The sequence below is a fragment of the Marmota flaviventris genome, chromosome 1 (genome assembly GCF_047511675.1).
Source record: "Marmota flaviventris isolate mMarFla1 chromosome 1, mMarFla1.hap1, whole genome shotgun sequence".
Lineage (NCBI taxonomy): Eukaryota > Metazoa > Chordata > Mammalia > Rodentia > Sciuridae > Marmota > Marmota flaviventris.
Genome location: NC_092498.1, coordinates 116925476 through 116948590, shown reverse-complemented (window position 1 = coordinate 116948590; position 23115 = coordinate 116925476). Strand labels below are relative to the sequence as shown.

At 53.5% G+C, this 23115-nt stretch overlaps 1 protein-coding gene across 1 annotated transcript in view; it reads left to right on the top strand.

The window, feature by feature from the left end:
* Positions 1–13288: 13288 nt before the first annotated feature.
* Sgsm1 (small G protein signaling modulator 1) overlaps positions 13289–23115 on the top strand; it is a 57521-nt gene continuing 47694 nt past the window's right edge. The window contains exons 1-7 of the mRNA XM_027955876.2: positions 13289–13360; positions 16196–16358; positions 18639–18791; positions 19988–20055; positions 20319–20464; positions 20558–20689; positions 22958–23082. Of these exons, the coding sequence (XP_027811677.2) occupies positions 13297–13360; positions 16196–16358; positions 18639–18791; positions 19988–20055; positions 20319–20464; positions 20558–20689; positions 22958–23082 (851 nt within the window). The 5' untranslated portion in view covers positions 13289–13296. The remainder of the gene's footprint in view (positions 13361–16195; positions 16359–18638; positions 18792–19987; positions 20056–20318; positions 20465–20557; positions 20690–22957; positions 23083–23115) is intronic.

The following is a 23115-nucleotide window of genomic DNA, read 5'->3' as shown; positions in this document are numbered from 1 at the left end:
GAGCCTGTGTGTGCAGGCTCACGGGGGCAGGACTTCTCATGAGCAATGCAGTCTTGTCCACGTAATGCATTTTGAGGCTTTTTCAGGCCTCTGGCAGTGCAGCTCCTGGGAGTTTCAGATAGTCCTGGGCACCTGTGGCAGACTTGATGCTCTGGTTCTCAGTGGCGAGGGTGGCAAGAAGGGCCTGGCTGTCTTGCTTCCTTGTGTCTCCTGTGCCGTTGGGTGTTGGGTGTCCCTGCATCAGCCTCATGGGGTGCTATAGGAGCTTGGGGGGAGCATTTAATCATAGGTTAGCAAGTACTAAAGGGCACTTTTGTCACCTCTCAGGCCTTCAGTTGCTAAGGGTGCAGAACCCTGTTGTGGCAGGACATGGACTGAATCCTTGTTCCTAGGCCTGTGTTCCTAACAACTATGTGACTCCTAGGAGATCCCTGCTCACAGCCCCTTGTTCCTGCTTTCTAAGCAGAGAGGGTTCTAGAGCTGCAGGAGTCTGAGAATCTCAGCTCATCTGATTGGCCAGCGCCACCCTCTGTGACCAGGCCCTGTCTGTTTCCTCTACTTAGAATTTGCCAAGTCTGCATTTAAGATGTAACAAAACATAGTAGCTGATAAGGCCTTGGGAGTCCTGCTCCCCTCCAGAAAACCCAGGGCTCAGCTAAAAATATTTTAAGAGAATAAAGGCTTAAAAAACAAACAAACAAAGAAAAAACATCAGAAACGGAGATTGTGGACAATCTCATTTAACTACCCCCATGCTCTGTGCAGTGAATAAAACACCTTCTCTTGGGGATTAGGAAATTGGGGCACAGAGATGACAGGTGACTTTCCAAAGGTCCCAGAGATGGTGAGTAGTTCACCCAAGGGTCTGGCTGCAAACCCTGCTTTACCTTGCTCTGCAGCTGCAACCAACAGCCCATAGGTGGTTGTGACCTATGCTGGGAGTGTGGAGTTGGAGTTGGCAAAGGGCCAGACTTTGGAATCAGACAGTCCTGGGTTCAAATTGTGGTCCTGCCCATTTAGTAGCACCTGAACCTCTGGGATGACAGTCTCTTTTCCCTTGTGCAGCAGTGTTGCTGACCTGTTCTAGTGGTGCCATCTGTATGCAGGAAGGACTGCTTCGATCACTCCAGTGGGAGCAAGATGGACTCAGCTGCAGGGGGTCAGTTTCTGCCCTGTGCTCACAGTTGACTTTGCAGTTGCTGTCAGAGCATGAGCTTGCTCAGCTGGGTAAGCCCTGGGTGGGGGTGCTGCAGGCCCCAGAGCTGTGCTATATGTTGAATGCAAGGGGTATTTCTTGATGTCCAAAGGGACAAGCTCTTTGCGGGGAGCCTCCTGGCCCTGCCGTGGAGTTGTCCTGAGCCCCTGGATGAGGGGAGATGTGGCGTGTTGCCAGGGAAGCCCCGCCAGGAGCAGTGGGTGAACATGAGGAAGCTGGTCGTTCTGGGGTGTCTGGAGCCAGAGCCTGGGACGTGCTGGCTAGTGTCTGGGAGTGGGGGGAGATGGCGTGGAGATGGGGATCACAGTCACAGCTCCACAGTCTCCATGGGTGACTGTCTGTGCATGGGCGGGGGGCGGGGGTCAGCCTTATGGACTCTTATGCCATGATGCCCCCAGGTGAGCACCAGGGGAGCCTCCTTGGAGGGCTGTCTGAAGGACTGGACAGGACCACAAGTGGAGACATGGATGTAGGAGCCTCGTCCCCAGGCCCTGAACACCCTCCTGGTTCTTGGCAAGGTGACCGGTCCTCACACTATTGGGACAGTTCCCAACACCTGTTGATAGCAAGACAGTGAACCATTAACCAGAGCCAGGCTGGAGCTAGCGCAGAGGCCTTTGCTTCTCCTTATGTCCCAACACCCACCTTGAGGGCAGGTTCAGCGGGGAGGAGCTGGAGGGAGGACTTTTGTTGCACTCTGACGACCCAGGGCACTGCTTTGTCCTTTTCATCCCCGTGTCCCCTCCCTGCTGTCACCTGTTCTGGGGCTGCAGGATGCCCTCCAGCCCTGGCTCGGCTGTCATTACCTGTGCTGTGTGGAGTGGCAGGAAGGGTGGAGGGCGGGCATTCCCCCCTGCAATGAATATGGTCACTCACCAGCATCCTCCAAGCTCCTGTAATCCTGGGGGAGCTGGGGAGACCACAGTGAGCACAGGGAAGGCCCCTGTCCTCCTGGAGCCCACGGTCTAGAAGGAGGGTCTGAGAGAGGACAAGCAAACTGATGAAGAAATAGGATGAATTCAGAAATGGTTGAAGAGACAGAAAGGGGGGAGAGAGGGTCAGGGTGTTCCTGGGTGGCAGTCAGAATGGGCTTCTCAGAGGAGGTGTCCTGGGAGCTGAGAGCTTATTGATGGACAGGAGCTGCTTGGCCAAGAAGTGGAAAGGGCAGTGCAAAGGTGCTCAGGCAGCAAGCAGCTGGCAGACTTTAGGGAAAGTAAGGCGGCAGGAGTGAGGTGCAGGGAGGTAGGGACAGGTCAAGAACAGACAGAGAGATGGGCCCTCCTGACCCTGCGTCTTCCCCCATGGCCTCCTGGGGAGGTGGCAGGGAAGCTTCTGAGCTGTTACCATCAGGCACCATCTCTGCAAAGACCCCCAAAGCCCCTTGCAAGCCATGCTGTGCTGAGCTGTGGAGAGGCAGGTTTGGAAATAGGCGCTGGATCTGTTCGCCCTGAGCTCTGGCTGCCTGCCCTCAGCCTCCCCCACCCCCGTGCAGACAAAGCACACTTCCTCCTCTTTTTCCTCCTTCTTTTTCTTTTCTTTCTTTGGTCCTGGGGATTGAATCCAGGGGTGCTGAATTACTGAGCCACATCCCCAGATTATTTTTTTCTTTATTTTATTTACAGACCAGGTCTCGCTGAGTTACTTAGGGCTTCACTAAGTTGCTGAGGCTGGCTTTGAACTCTTGGTCCTCCTGCCTCAGACACCCAGCCACTAGGATTGTAGGCATGGGCCACCCTGCCTGGCTCTCTTTTTCTTTTTTAATGGACAATTTTGTAGAGCAGTTTTTGGTTGACAGCAGAATGGAGGGGAAGGTACAGGGATTTCCCCAGTGTCCCCCTCCCTACATGTGCACAGTCTCCTCTGCCGTCAGTGCCCACCAGAGAGGCACATTTGTTACAATTCAGGAACACACGTCATTGTCACTTGGAGGCTGTGGCTTACCTCAGTCTTCACTCTTGCTGATGCACATTCTGTGGGCTTGGGCGGTTGTATACTGACCTGTACCACCTTTGCCCTCTCGCACGGCATTTCCACTGCCCACATGCCCTGATGCTCCCCCTGCTCATCTTATCCTCTTCCAGCCCCTGGTGACCCCTGATCTCTGCCCTGTCTCTTTAGCCTTCTCCTTTCCCGAATGCCATCCGGTTGGATCATGTCATCTGCAGCCTTTGCAGATCAGCCTCTTCGCTTAGTAATAAGCATTGAAAGGTGGAGATTTGTCTTTGTTAGGACTGTGCTCTTTGGAGGTCTTGCTTGGGGCTGGAGAGAGGTGGGAAGTGCCAGGTGTGCTGGGAGAGCTTGACTGAAAATTGTTGGCCTAGGGCAGAAGTGGCAGGTGCTGCTGGGCCCTGGCTCTGGGAGCAGGGAATTGGCCATGACCATGACGTTCAGCTGCAGTGAGCTGAGGGAGCAGGTGCACTGGCCACCTAGACAGAGCAACCTGGGGCTCCAACGGATGCAAAGTGCAGTCTCCTCACAGGCCCAGTGGGTCTTGCCTCCCCAGGTCAGCAGCCTCTTAGGGAACTTGGGAATGGTAACAGCGACACCTAGGTTGCATAGTTGCTGGGAATCTTTGGACTTGCATGGGAAGCACCCACTCCTATGGAGCACCCATAGGGATCTATTGAATGAGTAATAAGTGCACCTACTGTGTTTCAGGCTTGGTGTGGGACAGATAAGCCAGGGTTTGAATTCCCACCCTGGCATTTCACGCTGAGTATTCTGTGGCAAGTCATTTCATCTGATCATGACTCAGATTCCTCATCTATAAAAAGGGGGTGTACCCATCTCATTGAGTTACCATGAAGAGTTGAAGAAATCATGTCCCTGAGCATGGGCCAGAAACAGTGAGCACTGTAGAGGTTGGTGCTGGGTGGTGCTACTAAAACAACTGTACGGACATTTAACTATGCAGCAGCTATTGCTTTCAATGCTTAAAAGGTCCTGTGACCTCTCCTATCCTGGGAGGTAGGTTCCAGGACCCCTGCAGTGCCCAAATCCTTGTATGCTCAAGTCCCTTACATAAAAGGGCAGAATATTTACATATAACCTAGGCCTGTCCCAAATCTCCCTAGGTGTCTTACAGGACCTTATAATACCTAATGCAATACAAGTGCTATATGAACAATTGTTATGCTCTGTTATTTAGGGAATAAGTTGAGAAAAATAACTTTTAAAAATATTTTCAATACCAGTTTGTTGAATCTGCAGATATAGAATAGTTGGATACGGAGGGTCAGCTGATCCTCTTATGCCTCTGACACAGAAACTAATATTGCCCATTTCACTGGTGGCGAAGGTGAGGCCAAGGGAAAGGACATGAGTTATGGGTTAGCCGAGGCCATGCCTGCAAGAGCTGGGGTTGGAATTCTGGAAGTCTGGTTCCAGAGCCTGGTGTGCATAACCATGCATTGGAGGCCTGTCGATAGGGGTTTGGAAGGGGGGGGCATCAACTTGAGGTGGGGGCCTCGGAGAAGAATGAGGAGGTGGTTGTGGCTCAGGAATTCATCCAGAGCTGGGGACAGATTGGAGTGGGAGGAGGTCAAGTGGAGGGACTGTATGAGGAAGTGGGAATCCTGTGGGTCAGGCAGAAGGAAGGACACCTGTGAGCAGCTCAGGGTGCGGGGAGGGAGAGGACAGGATTCAGAGGGAAAGGAACACTGAGCCACCCATGGAAACAGCCAGGTCTGGCAGGTTGGCACCGCCCCTTCCCCTTCATCCCCCAGTCTGTGCCTTGAACTTCCCCAAATCCTCCCATCCTCACCGCCACCACTGGCCCTGCTCCAGCCCCTCCTAGCTCTCCCCTCCTCCCTGTCTTGCCCATAACAAGTGAAAAACCTCAAAGCTGACAGCCATTTCCACATAGTGCTTTCTCTGCACCTTGTCCATCCATCTGTTCTTGACTTCAAGTTGTCTCTAGGAAAAGCACAAGGCCTCTCTGCTTTAGAGGTGGAGAAACTGAGGCCCAGAAAAGTAATTTCTGCCTCTATTTCAGATCTTGACCCATCACCCCCTCCAGGAAACCCTCCTTGACCTCCCCGCTGCCCTGTCAGGTCTGGTTTCTTGGTCATCTGTTCCCATAGAACCAAGCTTTTTGCTGTAGGGAACTAGCCTTAGGCTGTTACTGTTATCCATTCTCATGGTTCAGCTCATGTCTCTCTCACTATGCGTTCAGGAGACACCAGAGAAACACAGTTGAGCATGGACAGCAGCAAAGAGCCTGCGACGCTCCAGGCCACCTTCAAAAGATGCTTTTACTAAAGAGATCTCCTTTATAAATCTGAAATTTAGATTTATCTGAGCATCCCATAGTTTATCTTCAAGTCCTACCCCAAATCCAAAAGATTTGTTGTCTGATCCTTTGTAGAAAAACTCCAGCTACTCTGGTCTTAAACTTGTCAGTGTGATCGGCAGCAAAGAGAGTTTGTGACAAGTGAAAGGAAAAAGTGTTAGTGGAACACAGAATAGGGTGTAGGAAGAGTCTAAGAAGCTTCTAGAAGGAGGTGATGACTTGGCTGAGCTTGAAGCCAAGCAGTTGGTCAGCTTGGACAGAACTTGGCCGGAGGCCCTCCATGAGCAAAGGTATGGAGGTGAGGCCCTGGCCCCTGCCACCGTCAGGAACCTGGGTTCACAGTACAGTGGTCCAGGTAGCTGTCAATGTGGCCTGTGAAGGCCTCTGCCCTACCCCATAAGCCCAGGTGCCCTTGAGGCAGGCAGGGTGGCCACGCCTGGTGACTGCTCAGCCCCTTGCTCCAGGGGTTGCCAAGGAGCATTTGAGTCACCCGTTCTTTGCCCCACTTTGTTCACATTCAGGTGTTTTTAAAGCCACCTGCAAAGCCCTCCAGGCACCCTGATAGCCTCCTGTCCTCTGTGATTCTCTTGTGGAGGTAAAAATCAGGGCCCCTGAGGCCAAGCATCACTCACCCTACCCTTATCGCTCTTCCTGTCCCCTGCCAGGTGCCAATCATCTGAGACCCAGATGGGGCAAGGCAGGGATCTGAGTCCAGTGGAGACGTCTTGCCTCTGAGGAGCCCTTGCGACCCTGGTACCTTCCGCTTAGGTCCTCACTAGGCACCACAGCCCTGCGCTGGTCCCTCTGGGTCAAACCCAGTCTGCGTGTTCACCTTTAAGCCGGGAGTGCTTTTTTTTTTAAAGGATTATAAACAAAAAACAAAGGAGACCATGTGATTTAGACTACATGTAGCCGAAAATAGGTTTCCCAGATTCAGCAAATAAAAATAATTTGCCAAAGTCAGCAAATAAAACTATAGAATACACAGTTGAGCATGGACAGCAGCAAAGAGCCTGCAACGCTCCAGGCCACCTTCGAAAGATGCTTTTCCTAAAAGAGATCTCCTTTATAAATCTGAAATTTAGATTTATCTGAGCATCCCATAGTTTATCTGCAAGTCTTACCCCAAATCCAAAAGATTTGTTGTCTGATCCTTTGTAGAAAAACTCCAGCGACTCTGGTCTTAAACTTGTCAGTGTGATCGGCAGCGAAGAGAGCTTGGTGGGGCAGAGACCCAGGAGCATGGGCTGCTGGGAGGTGTATGATCGCAGTGGTCACCAACATATTGAGTGCCTGCTGCATGCTGTGGCTCCAGGTCTTCCTGGGAGAGATGGGTGTTAAACAGATAAGCCCAGAGATGTTTGAAGAGCATCAAGCCGTGAGCCCTAAAAGGAGCAAGCAGGGTGCGAGGGGAGGTGGTGGGAAGGTGGCTCGCAGGAGACCCTATTTTAGACAGGGTGATCAGGCAGCCCCTCCATGGGAGAAGTGTGGACCCCTGAATGGGGGACACTGCTGTCTGGGATGCCTATTACAAGCACTCACGGTGTGCCTGGCCTTGTTCTGAGCTGGGCAGACCTTGCTCACAGAGCCTCCCAGAGCGTCCCTGTAAAGTGTGCAGGCAGCATTCCTACGTCACCACCAGGAAACTGAGGTCTGAGGTCACCCGAGAGCAGAGCTGGAGCTTGACCTGGCCTGCCTGGCAGCTCCTGAGGTCTCATTCCTGCTTGTGCCTTCCTTGACTTGGGCCAGCTGTGTGCTGGGCCCTGCTGAGCCCCTCTCCCTGTGTCTTCCGTCCGCCTCACAGTCACCCTGTACCCTAGGGCCGGGCAGCCCCATCCGGGGCTCAGACGAATAAACAGGACCTAGCACAGCAGGGCAGGGAGGATGTGACCTGACTGTGAGCCTGGCTGGGCATGAGGGTACCTGGACATGGGCAGGTGGCAGGTGTGAGGAACCCATGACTGGCCAGGTTTCCCGTCTGCCCTAACTCCCTCCTGAGGTTAATTCTACTTTTATGCTGTTTAAATATTTGCAGGTGGAGGGAGGGAGGGATCTCAGCGTGGCCTCTGAATGGAGGCAGGGTGGGGTGGGAGGTGGTCAGAGGCTTGTGGTGGAGGGGTGGGGCAGTGCCCAGAGCAGGCCAGCTATGCCTGCTGGCCTGGGCCTGGAAGCTCAGGCAAGAGGGAGCCGCACTGAAGAGCTTCTCCACAGCTAGCTCTCATCTAGTGACCACCTCACGTCAGCCATGCATGAGCCCTGGAGTCCGTGTCTCCCCAAGCTTGTGTGTTTGTCGTGTGTAGTTTGTGGGGCCCATCCTGAGTGTCAGGCACTGTCTTGCTGATCTCAGTCCAGCCTTACATCCTCCCATAGGTCAGGCTGCTGCTACCACTTAACAGACTGTGAATGGAAACATGCCCCAAGTCACACAGACAGTGAGTGGCCAAGGATCCGACCCCAGGCCAGCGACTCTGCATTCTGACACTTGTCCTGAATGCTAATGAGCTGGCTCCAAAAAGAGTGAGCTCCCCATCATTGGAGGAAGCAAGCAGATGCTGGGGGGCCTTGTAAGGAGTAAGATCTTCCTGACCTCTCTGACCTTTGGTCCCCCTCTCTGGAAGAGGCTCACAGGGTGTGGCTGGCAGAGTCTGACCCAGGAAGCCTCACATTGAGTCTCCTGACTTAAAATTCAGTGTTTCTTTTGGTCCCAAGTTGGGGAGACTGAAGGGTCCCTTTTCACAGGTTTCCAGGTATCTTGGGTTTCAAGATGATCCAGTACTGGATGGGGCTGGAGATGAAGCTTCACAGAGACCTGGGTTCAAGCCCCAGCTGTGCCCTTTCCTGGCAGTGTGACCCTGGGAGTTGTGCATAAACCCTCTGAGACTTGATTAAACATCTTGTATTTCTTTTGATGCTGGGGATGGAACCCAGGGCCTCACACGTGCTGTATCGCTGAGCTGCCCCAGATGTATGTACCTTTAAAATGAGGATAATCATTAGTACTCTTGTGAGGACTGAATAAAGCCCTTGGCACGTAGTAGATGCTCAGTAAGCCTCCTCTCACTCTAAGCTGGAGAGGTAACAAAAGCATTTGTTCTAAATGGCCTTTGCTTTCTGCTGTGGACAAGGTATCCATTAGGATGAGGCCCTTGGTCTGCCTCCTGCCGCCTCTGTATAACCATGTGTGGGTTATCTTTTAAGATCTGTGCCTCAGTTTCCCCACCTGTAAAGTGGAATCATTTGGAAATAACCTCATTAGAACTGTGCTTACACACTGTCCCTGGCACAAAGTGAGTGCTCAGAAATAATGAGTGCTGAGCACTGCCATCATAAAACCCCCACTGTGTGCAAGCCCTTCCTGCTGTTTCACACAGTACATCTCATGTAATATCCCTGCCGCTCTTCACAGAGGAGCCCCTGAGGTGCCAGCAGGGCATGACCGGCTACACTCATGCAGGACTGGAGTGGCTGCGCTGGGGTGCTGGGGCCGGTCTGGGTGGCTCCAGAGTGGCACCACCCCCTCCTCTGCACTTCCTGAGGCAGAGCCTAGAAAAGCCTGCTGGTCGTGCTGAGCCAGGGGGCCGCGCTGAACCAGGGGACCTTGCTGCCGTCACTGCTCCAGCCCACCCCTGTGGGGGAGAAAGAGTTGAGCTAGATTCTGGATCTTCCTCCCCCAGGGCTGTGGCCCCTGCCTGCCCACACTCTGGTCCGTCCCAGGTGGTTTCCTCCCCTTGGGGTGGACAGCAGCCTCTTTCTGATGCATGGAGAGAGTCTCACAGCCACCTTCTGTGCTGGGCATCTGTCCCCAGCTCTAGTCACCAGCCTTTTTAATTTCCTCCCTGGCCTCGGGCTGCCTGCGGTTATTAACTTCCTCTGAGATCCTGATAGCTAGGCTTTGGAGGTAGGAGGTCCTCACCTGCACACGCCCGTGGTGCTGGCTCCCCACCTCCATTTGTCACCCTGCCCTGGATCCATGCCCAGGTGAGAGGCTTGGGGCCAGACAGCCCTGGGCTCCTCCCTACCATGTGACCCAGGGGAGGGCTTAACCACTCTGAGTTCCAAGATCCACAGCTGGAAGCAGACGGTCTTCTCCACTCTGCACGCTCAGACTTGAGAGGGTTTGTGCATAGAGTCAGGATGCAGTAGGAATCAGATGGTCCCCCGAACTCAGCCATGACGGCAGGCAGCTTTAACAGGGGGACTGTGGACTCCAGTGGGAAGGAGGCTGGGAATCTGCAAAGCAGGACATAGCACCCCTGGCTAGTAACAGCAGGGAGCCAGGGATCATCACCACCCTTAGGGCTGGAAGGGGCTGGAGGGAGAAGTGACCAGAAGGTGACAGTGTGGGGAGGGTCCTGCAAGAGTCCTGGCTGCTGAATTTCTTCCTTTCCCCTTCCTCCTCCACATTCCCTCTCCTTCCTCTTCCTCTTCCCCTCCAGTTCTCTAATCCAATTTGGGCATCTCTCAGAATCACCTGGAAGGCTTGAGAAATGCCGCACATTTTCCGGCTCAGTAGTTCTTGGGCGGGACCCAGGAATTTGCATTTCTAAACTGGTCCAGGGGAGGCGGGCGCAGCAGGACCAGGAGTGGGGCATCTGCTGGGCACCTCATCAGCCCCAGGACTCAGTGGACTAGGAGCCCCTCGGGGGCAGGACTCTCTGATTCCATCCCTGTAGCTCCATACCCGAGGGCTGGTGAGAGGGCCCAGCCTCCACCTCCTGCCCAGGTGAATTCAGGGGCAGTTGCACCTCCATTCGCAGCATTTGCACCTGCCCTGTGTTCACCGCTGTTCTGACCGTCCACGCCACAGCGTGGCAGTCCCGGTTGAGGGGGGCTCGTGTGCAGGGGGTTTATGAGGCACACTCTTGGGATCGACGGCAGGGAAGGAAAGTCAGCAAATGGGAGTGGGCAGGGACAGTGGACCATGATGCCATCTCAGTGGAAGCCCTGATGTCCCTCTGAGGGAGCTGGGACTGCCTGTCCAGCTGTCCTGAGGGGGGAGAAGGTGCCCCCATCAGTGGTTGGATGTGGCCACACTGGGAAGGAGTGAGACTGGGAGGAGGCTCTGTGCACCTGAGGGCACCCCTGACCTTCAAGGCTGCAGCTGAGTGTCTCCAGTGGGTGGCTCAACCGTGGGGATGAGGATGTGATAATAACAATGACACTGAGGGCAGACATGCCACAGAACACCACAGAACACGCCATTTAACAAACAGATGTATTCTGTGTTGGTTCTGGAGGCAGAAATCCCAGATCGAGCTGTCTGGTCGGTTCCTACTGCGGTCTGTGACCTGGGTCTGCTCTGGCCCCGCTCTTTTAGCATGGAGAAGGCCGCCACCTCCCTGTGTCCGCACATGGTCTTCCCGGGGTGGGTGTCTGTGTCCTGGTACCCTCTTCTTGTGAGGATACCAGTCATTTCAGATTAAGTCCACCCTAATGACCTCATTTTACCTCAGTCACCTCGGTGAAGGTCTCATCTTCTGGGCAGCCAATTCTGAGCTACCAGGAGTTAAGAACATTTCAATATATGAATTTGGGGTTCGGGAGAAAGACTCAACTCAGCCTATCAGAGTGGGAGAGGTGACATTGCAGGATCAGATTCCCAGGGTTGGGAGAGGAGTGATAGGAAAGGAAGGGCAGGAGGTGGCATCCTAGAAAGTGGGAGTCGGGCAGGTCTTTGAAGCCTGAATGGTAAGGGGCAGCCCAAGGCCACTGACTGAATGGTGACAACAAGGACTTTCCCCGCCTGGCCCCTCCCTTCCTCCCTGAGCTCTGAGTGAGAACTGAGGATTTGGCTGTTCCGAGGGAGCTCATTGCTTCTTTCTGGGGACGTGGAGCAGATGGGGCCTGGTGCTCTCTGCAGCCACCATAAGGGAGGACACAGGTGGGTGGCAGGGCCTGCGTCAGAGCCACTCCAGAGAGTGACAGGCAGATGGCGGCTTCTGGAGAACAGGAGGGTGTTGGCAGGAGAGCGACAACCTGCCTAAGAAGGGTCAGCCATGGAAAGGGCTGGAGTGTGCACCTTTGGGCGGGAGTCATGTTAGCAGGGGTCCCCAGAGACTGCCGCCTAGGCCAGAGGCTGGGCCAGGGTGCAGAGTGGGCCGGCCTGGCAGAGGCACGCATTCACCATTTATTGAGTACCTACTGTGCGCCAGAACTCGGGGTGCAGGTTGCCATAGTGCTAAAGCTGGGAGTCACAGAGTGCTTGTCCTCACGGGGTTCAGAACCTGGCAGGGGAGCTAGGTGCGGACCAGAGCACTGCAAGTCTGATCAGTGTTGGGAACGCAGCTGCTGTGGGAACGCCAGCAAGGGAATGTAACGTCCTGAAGGATGACACTCCAGCCAGGGCCAGAAAAAACGGTAACAGGAAGCAGGTGAGGCTCCAGGCAGAGGTGACATTTGTCACAGGCTCATTATGTGCCGGGCTCTGCACTTAGGACCTGATATTCCCTACCTTGTTCAGAGAGGTGATGTGATTTGCCTGAGGGAACACAGCTAGTTGCTACAAGGACCAGGATATGGCAGCGGGAAATGGAAAGATCTTTTTAAGTCTGAATTCCAGCTCTGCCTTTTCCTGGCTCTGTGACACTGGCTGGGCCACTTCACCTCCATGAGCCTCGGTTTTCCCATCTGTAAAACAAGACCCGCTCCCCAGGGTCTTGGTGGGTTTTCACACTTAGAAACGCTACAGGCAAAACCCAGCCTGAGCTCTCTGAGCTGGAGGTCGGGAGCTGTTCCCGGGGCTGGTGCTGACAGGATGGAGGGGTGGTCCAGCGGCCAGCTCTGAGTGGGCCTGTGTTCCTCCGTAGCCCACAGCCAGTGCTCTGAGCTCTGCCCTCATCCCAGGAGACATCCAGATGTAAGGGAGAGGGGGCAGTGAGCCCTGCACTGCCCTCAGCAGGTGCCCGGATGTGCTGTAGACTGCATGCAGAGGCCATGGGGAAGGGACCTGGGCAGTGCTGAACTTTCCCCCTCCTCCCTGACCCAACAGCCCCGTGATTCAGAGCTGAGCAGGCCTTTATGGTCTTCTTTTGACACCCTCCATCTCAAGGTGGGTATGTGGGCCCAGAGAGGACAGGGCTTTGCTCAAATCCCATAGTGACTAGAGCAGCTTGGGATCTAGAATCCAGTGAAGCCACCAGAGGGGGAACTACATGAGCAGAGGCCTGTCTGCCCTTTCCCACTGCCCCCTGTGCTTGGCACATCGGGGACCTCAGGTAATATTTGTTGAGCGAGCAGGTATAGTGAGAAAGCCCACAGCCTGGGGCGTGGGGCCCGAGGTGGACTTTTGTCCCCTCTCTGGCCAGCTTCATCTCCCTGGGCAATTGCTTCCCCTGCAGAGCCTCCATTTCCCACAGTGAGTTCACAAACCCATGTGGGAGGTACCCAAGCAGAGATTCGAACCCAGGTCTACTGGATGCCAGGGCTGAGCGTCTACGCCACCCCTCCTGGTTCCTTTGCCCACCTGACTCATCCAAATACCCTCTCTTTGAGATCTTTACTGAGCACCTACTATGTTCTGGTTATACTGCAGTGAAAACAGGAGAGGAGGTGTCTGCTGTGGGGGGGGGGGGGCGCAGACAGTAAGCCCATAGAGAGAAAGAACAGGAAGGGCAGTGAGTACTGTGAAGGACCCGTGGTAAGGGCCAGGATATGGGCTGCTGTGGTCAGGGAAGAGAGGACATTTGGTGTGACATCTGACCTGGAAAGGCTCCGGGGAGCAGCACAGCCCTCTGGGGAGCTGCCCTGGTGGCACAGGTCTCTTCCGTCTGCCTTGCAGGTGAAGCAGATCATGGAAGAGGCCGTCACGCGCAAGTTTGTCCACGAAGACAGCAGCCACATCATCTCCTTCTGCGGTGAGTCGGTGGCCACCCGCGGCCTTTCCTGGGAGCTGCCTTAGGAAAGGCGTCTTCCAGCCAGAATCGCGCGTCATGGTTTGCATTGTGACTCCCAAGTTAATTTTGGATCCTGAAGGGACTCAGTTGGAGAACCTGGAAATGCAGAATAGTGAGAGAGGCAGTTGACAGTGACTTCCACACCCCCCTGGAGAGGTGGCTGAAGCTCTTCACGTGGGCACCACCCACACGCCTAGCCGTGGTGTCCTGGCCCCTGAGCAGCGACCTCCGTGCTGGTTCCCTGCTCTGCTGTGAGCTGGCGAGGTACAAGAACAGGGTGGCTGGGGACTTTCTAAAGACAGGGAGTGAAGAGCCGCTGACACCTCCCGAGGGACCATGGCCAGCTGGCTCAGCAAAGGCACAGGCCTGGTACTCGGAGCGTGACTCAGACTTCTCTGCTAAACCCGCTCTGCTCGCCAGGTTCCAGGATAATGGCACTGCCAGGTGCTGCTGTGCTTTGACGGTGGCTAGAGACGGGGCTTAGCGTGAGTCTGAAGTCAGCACTCAGCTCTAGGTCAGTGTGCGCCCTGGGGGTGATTCTCGTCCTTCCTGGGAACTTTGTCTTCAATGTCGGCAGTGTCTCCTGTGAAGGCTTGCTGCAGTCCCCCTCCCTATGACTTCGGCCCCAGGAAGAGCCTGAGCAAGGGCACCCGCCAGCCCACCAGCTCCATGTGCATGGCTGGGACACCACGCAGGGGCTCACAATATGCTGAGCATGCGCGTGACCTGGGGGACCAGAGGCTCAGTTCACCTGCTTTTCACCTAGACATACCTGTGTCTGCCTCTTGCTGGGTGACTTTGGGCAGGAATCAGGGATTGAACTCCGGGGCCCTCCACCACTGAGCCACATCCCAGACCTGTTCTGTGTTTTATTTAGAGACAGAGTCTCACTGAGTTGCTTAGCACCTCACATTTGCTGAGGCTGGTTTTGAACTTGCCATCCTCCTGCCTCAACCTCCCGAGTCCCTGGGATGGCAGGTGTGGGCCACCGCCACCCACAAAGTCTTATTTTTTAAGTGGAATGTGTTTATTTAAATATACACACATATATGCACACTCAGGTACTTATAGGTGTATATATAAATATATGTATTTTCATATATGTGTATATGAGTACATATGAATAAGTACATATGTATATGAGAATATTATATACCTATGTTTATTTGAAACATTAATATTTTGTTATATTTATGTAGCTTTTTATTTTCTCCTGGACTTTTTTATTTGCAAATAAAAAGCATACATGTCCATGTCAAGACTTGCTAACATATCTATCAGTTAAGGCCTTAGAGAAGGAGAACGTGATAAGAAGCATAGTCATAGTTCCCTAACTCTGACCATAGTTTCTGTATGAGAGAAATCAGATGGCAGCAACGGAGGCTTGAAGGGCCCATCGAGGTTTCTTTTATCCATTCTCCTTAGAAGCTTCTGTCAGAAAGGACCCAACACTGTATACAGAGCCTGAAGGTGATCAACTTATTTCAGTATAAACAAAGTGGAAAGTTTTATACGTACAAGTTAAAATTAAGATCGTAAAAACGGTTTCACCCAAAATATTTTAAATGCATGAGCAGAGTGGATGGTGTGATTTGGACATTCATTCAAACAAGTACTTGCCAACTCAGAGACAAGCCACTGACCCAAAGCCTCTTCCTGTCTCTCTTTGCTCTTGACCTTGGCCGAGCCATCCACCCTGCGTGGCTCACTAGGGCTCTTTGTGGGTTTTGTCTCAAGAGTTAAGTGAGGTAAACCTTAACAGTCATCTGACACCCAGCAGGTGCCCAATAAGGAGTAGCTGCTGTTATATACTCACTTTTTCAGTAAGCATTAATGATGTACCTGTTGTATACTGGCATGAGGAGAAGGTGAGAAGATGGAGGGCTCCCAGAAGTACCAGAGGCCATCAGAATGGCCTGCACAGGACCAGTTTCTCAGAATGACTCCCTTCAGCCCAGAGAGGGAAAGTGGTTTGCATGAGGTCACACAGTGAGTTAATGGTAGAGACCAGGCTATATATAACCCAGGTGTCCTGTTCTGAGGAGAGCTGGGAAGGACTTCCAGGGAAAACGGAAGTGAGAAGATTGCTATGAAATCCCCAAAAGAGTTTCAGGTACAGCACACCTTGAACTCAGATTGGGTTTGAATCCTGACTCTATCACTCATTTTCTGGGTGGCCATGAGCCATTCAGTTCACCTCTCTGATCCTCAGTGTCCACATCTGAGGAGTGAGGATAGTTTTCCTTTCTTCCCTGGCCTGGCAGAGAATAAAGGAGACCCATACGTGTTAGCTGTGCTACAGACACAGTGTCAATGATGATGATATCGATATTGATATTCCGTGGCCAGGTAGACTCAGCAGTCCATGGCCCATCTCTCCCTCTCTGACAGCACTATAGCTAACATTCATAAAGCACCCACTGTGTGCCTGGCTCTGCTAAGTACTCCCATGCATTCTCTCCTCTCGTAACAGCAGCTCTGAGGCCAATGCTCACACTTCTGCCCTTTCCAGGTGAGGAAGCCGAGACACCGAGGGGGTCATTGCCCAGTCACACAGCTGGCTAGTGACCAGCAGAGGACCTGAGTAGAGGTGGTCCAGCCTTGAGCCACAACTGTGGGTCACCCACTAAACTCTCTTGCTTCATTAGAAGGGGAAGCCGGCTGGGGTGCAGGGCAGCCGGAGGCAGGTGATGCTGGGGACTGGCTGTCCAAGGAGCCCATGTCTGACTGAAGCTCTGAGCCCTGCTGGGAACATGGGCAGGAGAGTCAGTGCTGCTGACCGCCATGTCCCCACAGCCGCGGTGGAGGCCTGCATCCTGCACGGGCTGCGGCGGCGGGCAGCTGGCTTCCTGCGCAGCAACAAGATCGCGGCTCTCTTCATGAAGGTGGGCAAGAGCTTTCCGCCGGCCGAGGAGTTGAGCCGCAAAGTCCAGGACCTGGAGCAGCTGATCGAGAGCACGTGAGTGTGGGGACCAGGCTGGTCAGTCCCCTGGAGAGTGACCCCCAGTCCCTTCAGGAATCCATAGCCCCTGCTACTCTTTCTGCTCCTCAGACCCGCCAGCCTCTTTCCACCTCAGGGCCTTGGCACATACTGTACCTCCAGCAGGCTCCCCGACTTGGTCTCCCATGGCTGTTTTTTGTCATCATTCAAAATTCCCCAGCTCAGTCACTGCCAGCCCTCACCCCATCTTCTACTTCATATCACCTGGTTACTTCCTTCCCATTTGTTCCTGCCATTGGGAATTAGCTATTTCTTGTTTAATTGTGAACTTGATCGTCATCTCTGCATGAGAAACGGCAGCTACATGTATGCCACCCTATTGTGTCCCTAGCATCTGGGGCAGTGTCTAGCACCTGGAACATGCCCAGGAAACAGTTGGTGCTGGGCCACACACCCTGTTCTCAATGCAAAGTTTCATAGAATCAACATGCTGTCATCTGCAAGGGGCAGCTGCTGGAGCCACTGGGTAAAACCCTCTTTGAGGCATCCATTGAAGGGGGAGGAGTGTCACTCCCCTGTCGTGGTGACTGGTTAATGAGCTGGGGAGGTTTATGGACTGACTGTGTCACATGGTCCCTGTTGCCATAATCACCCCCTCAAGTCCTGAATGCACAGCCAAACCCCCAACTTGGGGCCTGGTTAGGGGTGGCAAATAGGTTTTCGCTCCAGTTGTGCCTGGGGCTCCCAGAGACTGCAATGAAGGACTCTGAAGCCGTGGTTGGGCATCCTGGGAAAATGTGCGTGGATTGATTGGCCGTGTCTGTCACATGCAAGGGTAGGGAAGGGGAGAGATAAACATACTCTGTGTTTGTCAGTTCTCTGTTACTGTGACAAAATACCTCTCATAATTAACTTAAAAAGAGGAAAGGTTGACTTTGGCTCAGAGTTTGAGAGGGTGTTTTTGCTGATCAGTGGGCTCTGTTACTGGGCCTATGGTGCGGTAGCTGTTCACTTTATGGCCAGGATGCAAAAAAAAAAAAATTTTTTTAAAGGAGGAAGGAAGAGAACCACATCTCACAGGGCCGCTTGAGGGCACTCCCTAATAACCTAAAACCTTCCGCCAGGCCCTCCCACTAAAGGTTCCACCTCCTCCCAGTAGCCCCAGGCTGAGGGGGAAGACTTTGACACATGGACCTCTGGGGGATGTTTCAGATCCAAACTCCAGCGTTCCCTAAGGTTGCCATCTCTGTGTAGGCTGGTCACTGCACTCCACTGAGGGAGAAACGGCCCCCCTTTTGCTCTTGCCCTTCAGGCCCTGCCTGTCCAGGGCTGCTCCATAACTGAATGGTGAGCAGAGCTCAGGACTGGGCTTTGCCAGCTCCGTTTGGAATGACTTCTTAGCCACCTTTAAGTTCCTTCCAGCTCACCTACTGAATTCCTGGCTGATTACAGATAACTGGGCCTTCCACCGTGTGGGTCTGACTTCCCAGGGAGGGATCGGACCTGCCCTTGCCCGGGCCGTAAGGGACAGCCATCCGTTCGCTTGTGCAGTCACTCATTCATGAACACGATTACTGAGCATCCCCCTGTACACCAGGCACTGTGCTGGGCCCTGGAGGTACAGACACAAGGGGGCCTGTGCTTGCCACATGTTTAGTCCATATTCTTAAGATCACAGAACGGAGGGGAACACAGAAAATGGAACAGCTTAGGGGGCAGAGATCAGCTTTGTCTGGTTCCAGAGGGCTTCCTGTAGGAGATGGCCTTGCTGAGACCCAAAGGGTGAGAAGGGATCAGCCCAGGAATGGGGACAAGAGGGAAAACAGGAAGCGGCATCAGCATGTGGAAAGTTCTAGAGAGCCTGGCAGCCTCAGGAGTCTTCTCGTGCTCTGTGTCATGGAGTGAGCAGGTAGAGTAAGGGGCTGCTGGAGAGGTGGGGGCAGGTCATGGAGCACCCTGCCAGTCATGGGGAAGACCTTCCTTTGCAGGGGCACTGGGGAGCCACTGAAGGATCTGTAGTCCAAGGCTCTTGGTCAGCATGTCATTCCAGGAGAGAAGGAAGGAGCCAGGGAGAGAGGGAGGTGTGTCAAGAGCATCTGAAACCCTCTGTTGAACCACATCTGCACACTCACTGGGGATTATTACTTTTTCAACACTTGACCCAGATGATTGGAGCAACATGGGCTCCTGTTTAGCTGTCCTTCCTTCATTTTCTAGCAAGAATGAGCATTTTCCCGTTTGCATATTGGTCCTGTGGATTTCATTTTTTGTTTCTGTTCTTTCTTGTTGGTCTTGAAGGCGAAACCAGATCCAGGGCCTCCAGGAAAATGCGAGGAAGTTGCCCAAGCTGCCCAACCTGTCCCCACTCGCCATCAAGCACCTGTGGATCCGCACCGCCTTGTTTGAGAAGGTCCTGGACAAGATTGTGCATTACCTCGTGGAAAACAGCAGGTGAGGGGGAAGGCCAGATGCCCGGGTGTGCTCTGCCTCCACCTGCTGCCTGTCCTGGGAATTGCACCCTCGCGTCTTTCTTTGTCCCGTTGACAATGCGAGTGGGTCTGAAAGTGATTTTAAACAGGCCTCCTGGATGTTCCACCCTGAGCCAGGCTAGCTTAAAAAAATGATGATTTGGGTGTTTAAGATCATAGGCTTCTGACTTAGGGCAGGGTGAAGGGATCCTGGGTTTCTTCCTTCTCCTGTAGAAGACTCCACTTGTGGCCTTAAGGGGGGGGCGGCAGGAGAGAATAACCTGTGCAGGTGTGTTCTGTTCCTATTCCCATCTTTCCGCAGAGGACTCTGAAGCTTAGAGAGGGCATTCACTTGCCTAGGGAGCCACGGCAAGGTGGCAAGTGGCTGAGCGGGGCTCCCATGCAGTCTGTCTGACCCCACACCCGTGTCCTCCACCCACTGCTGGGTGACAGCAAGGGCCAAGCCAACTGGATGTAGCCCAAGCCTGCACAGCCCTGCAGATGCAGTGACCTGACATGTGTCACCTCCAGCAAGTCATTTACCCTCTCTGAACCCAGCATCCCTGGGAGGCTCCTTCCAAACTTTGAATTCTGTTGGTCTGGGGGTTGCATGAGTTTTCAAGGATTTAGGAACCATGACACCGTCGTAAGTCACACAAACAAACAAATGCAGAAGCATTCAGCCTGATCCTTGTCTGGATGACGTCTCATAGTACCTTGCAGAGCCGGGTTTCAGGGGGCTTTTCTGAGCATCTCAGGCCGGCGTTCCCAGCATGAGGTGTCGGGGCAGGAAGGCCTGTTAGCACAGCATTGGGAGCACAGTGCAGGTAAGAGGCACTTTATTATCTCAGAGAGAGAAGGGCAGACATAGCTGAGCCTCTCAGGACCTCCTGTCTTCAGCAGAAGTCCTGGTGGAATCATCCAGCCTGCCACTCATTACTCCTGTTGCTCAAGGGCCCGTGTGTTCAGGTGGACACCAAACTCCACGCTGATACTGTTCATCTCGTTTCTCTCAAAAGTCCTCCAGCATCCCTGTGATATATACCGTGATTGTCCCCATTTGACACATGGGCAGCCAAAGCTCTGGCAGTAAGAGGGTAGTGGGGCATTGAACCTGCTTGTCAGCCATGTGTTCTCTGCTGGCCTCCATCCAAACCCCCGTGTCCTTTCCTCTTCTAGTAAATACTATGAGAAGGAAGCTCTCCTGGTGGACCCCGTGGACGGCCCCATCCTTGCATCCTTGTTGGGTAAGTGGTCTGGTGCTCTGACTTCCGTGTGGTCCTGGGCCTCAGGGGTGCCTCCTGAGGGCCCCTGGCTCCTCTCCAGCCTCCTCCATCCAAACTGCTCACTGCCTCCTGCTCCCAGGGCCTCCTCTGGCCTCTTCTTTGCAGGACTCTGGGGCTTCCCGGCTGGCTGGAGGGGAGGGGTGGTGGAATGAGTGGCCCCTCCTGCGGGAGTTGGGAGGGTGGGCTCTCTGGGGCTGCAGTTTCCAGCCCCCTGTGCTCTGCAGTGGGGCCCTGTGCCCTGGAGTACACCAAGATGAAGACCGCGGACCACTTCTGGACCGACCCCTCCGCCGACGAGCTGGTTCAGAGGCACCGCATCCATAGCTCGCACCTGCGGCAGGACTCGCCCAGCAAGCGGCCAGCCCTCTGTGTGAGTGCTGTGGGCAGCGGGGCTGTGGGAGGGCCAGGGGACAGGGTAGAAGTCACTCCAGGGCCACCTGTCTGTCTCCTGTCACACTACCAGATCCAGAAGAGGCATTCGAGCGGAAGCATGGACGACCGGCCGTCCCTGTCTGCCCGTGACTATGTGGAGTCCCTGCACCAGAACTCCAGAGCCACCCTGCTCTACGGCAAGAACAATGTTCTGGTTCAGCCGGTGAGTGTCCACCATGGACCCAGATCTTGCTCTGAGTGTCTGCTCCTGGTTATGGAGGAGGCTTTCCCTCTGGCTCTGGGTTGTTCATCTGTTTATTCATCCATCCATCCATCTGTCCACCCATCCTCACCGGATCTCTAGCCTGCTGTCCAGCCAGTCAGCTCTCTTCCATTCTCTCTGGGCCTCCTTCTGTCCAGGCTCCACCCACCATTTGTCCATCCGTCTGTTTATATTTTTACCCACCCACCCATCTATCTAACCACCTTTGCACCCACCCATTCACCTGTCCTAATACTGAGGCCTGTACAGGTGAATTAGGGGACAGAATCATGATTTGAATTCACGCCAAAGGGTGCCACTCATCAGTCACCTTCTATGCCCCAGAGGCTGGCCAGGCTCCAGGGGTGCAGGGACAGTGGGGCACATGCAGCCCCTGCCCTAATGCAGTGTCTCCTTTGGCTGTTGCCTCTCCAGGGCCATTGGGTCACAGGGTCAGCATAGTGTCTGGGCTCTGCTGGGAGGAAGCTCTGTGAGTCATCAGCCAACCCAGATGTGTGGGTGCAGTTTCAGTCAATCACTGGGTAACCCTGGGCAACTCCTCGTCTTAGCCACAGTATCTGCTCTCTGTGGGCACAAACCTTGTTTGCTCAAGTCTAAGAAGCCATGATTTTAAGATGTGCCTTTTTTTCTAAAATGCTTTTCAAATTACACATGGGACTTTTTGACTACACAATTTCACCTTACCCATTTGAATCAGGTCTTTGAGACGTAACCAGATATAGGTTTTTTTGCTTGTCTTTTAATCATACATTGCTCTTTCATACACACAAGAGAAAATGTAATTGAAATACATTAGCTAAGATATTCTTAAAGCCTCCGCAGTCCAGAGTTTAATCTTCTATATCACTTTGGCTAAGAATCATTAATGCCCTAGTTTTTCCACATGCTTCTCTGTTCCACTATTACCTGTGGGCCAAATGTGGTCTTCCACCTGTTTTTATAAATAGAGTTTTATTGAGACCCAGCCATGACCATTAGTTTGTGTGTTATCTAGCACAGCTTTCAGGCTATGGTGGCAGAGTTAGGTTGTAGCCGAGCCTGTATGGCTCACAAAGCCAAATGTTTCTTTACACAAAAAATGTGGTGCCTCCTGACCCACAAGCCCAGAAAGTGCAGCATTTCTTCAGGAATATGCATCCTCATCTCTGAGATGGGTCTGACGTCCTGTGAAGCACTCACTTGCTGTTTTACAAGGGCATCTGGATTCACAGGCTTCCCTGCAGGGATGAATAACGTGCCTGCTTTGCCAATATCATGTTAGTAGTCTGCGGCTCTGTTCCAGCCTCTCTGTGTCATAGTAACTTTTTTCAATTCAAAGCTGAATCACAGGCTAATCTCTCTGAAGGCGTTTAAAATAGCACCTGTCCTGCTCATGCAAAATAATAGCCATGCACAAAACTCAATTGAAGTGAGGACAGGCTGAACAGCTCTGACTGAGTTTGCGTGAGTTCAGGCAGTCACCTCTGCATCATGGTTGTGAGTTCTCATCAAGGGTAAGACATGTCCCCATTTAGGGAGGTTAAAATGTGAAAGGAATAGAATGTGCATCTTGGGACTGATGGAAGGCTGCGGTGGTGCTTCTCCACGGGGCACGGGGCTCAGCGGAGCCTGTGTGTGAGGACTGAGACGTGCTCCCTAGGCTCAGTAAACTGCACTTGGTGCTCAGTAAACGGTGCTGGGTCTCTGCCTGTCGTTGAGGTGGATTGGGTGCAGGGACTGCCTCCTTCATGTCTGAGGGATGTTGACACATCCCTCCTACTTGGCATAAAATAAAGCAGGTGAGAAGTCCTATGGGGAGTTAGGAAGGTGGAGGATCTGACTGCTGGGCCAGAGCATGCTGGGGACACTGAAGGAGCAGGTTGCTGGGGAATGGGCCACAAAACTCAGCTGCCACCTCTGCCTCCCTGAAGATAGGCCCAGATAAATGCCATTTTGAAAAGGGACAGAGCCCCCTTCCTAGTTCTAAAGACCCCTAGGCCTGAGAGGGAGAGTGTGATGGTGGGCGGCTTTCACAGCTGTACTTGGTAGTACTGCCCCACCCACAGGTTGGCTGCAGACAGCTTTGCTGAGCGCGGCCACCCAAAGAGGCTCAGGAGGACTTCAGCTTCTCAGATAACCTGCTCTGCACCCCAGAGTCTAACGGGTCAGGGCCTTCAGCCATATGTACTCCAACACCATGACCAGTCCTAAGCCCTTGTCTCTCTGCAGAGGGACGACATGGAGGCTGTACCTGGGTACCTGTCCCTGCACCAGACAGCTGACATTATGACCTTGAAGTGGACACCCAACCAACTGATGAACGGGTCCATGGGGGACCTGGACTATGAGAAGAGGTAGGTTGCTGGGTCCTCGCTGCACCCCGAGTC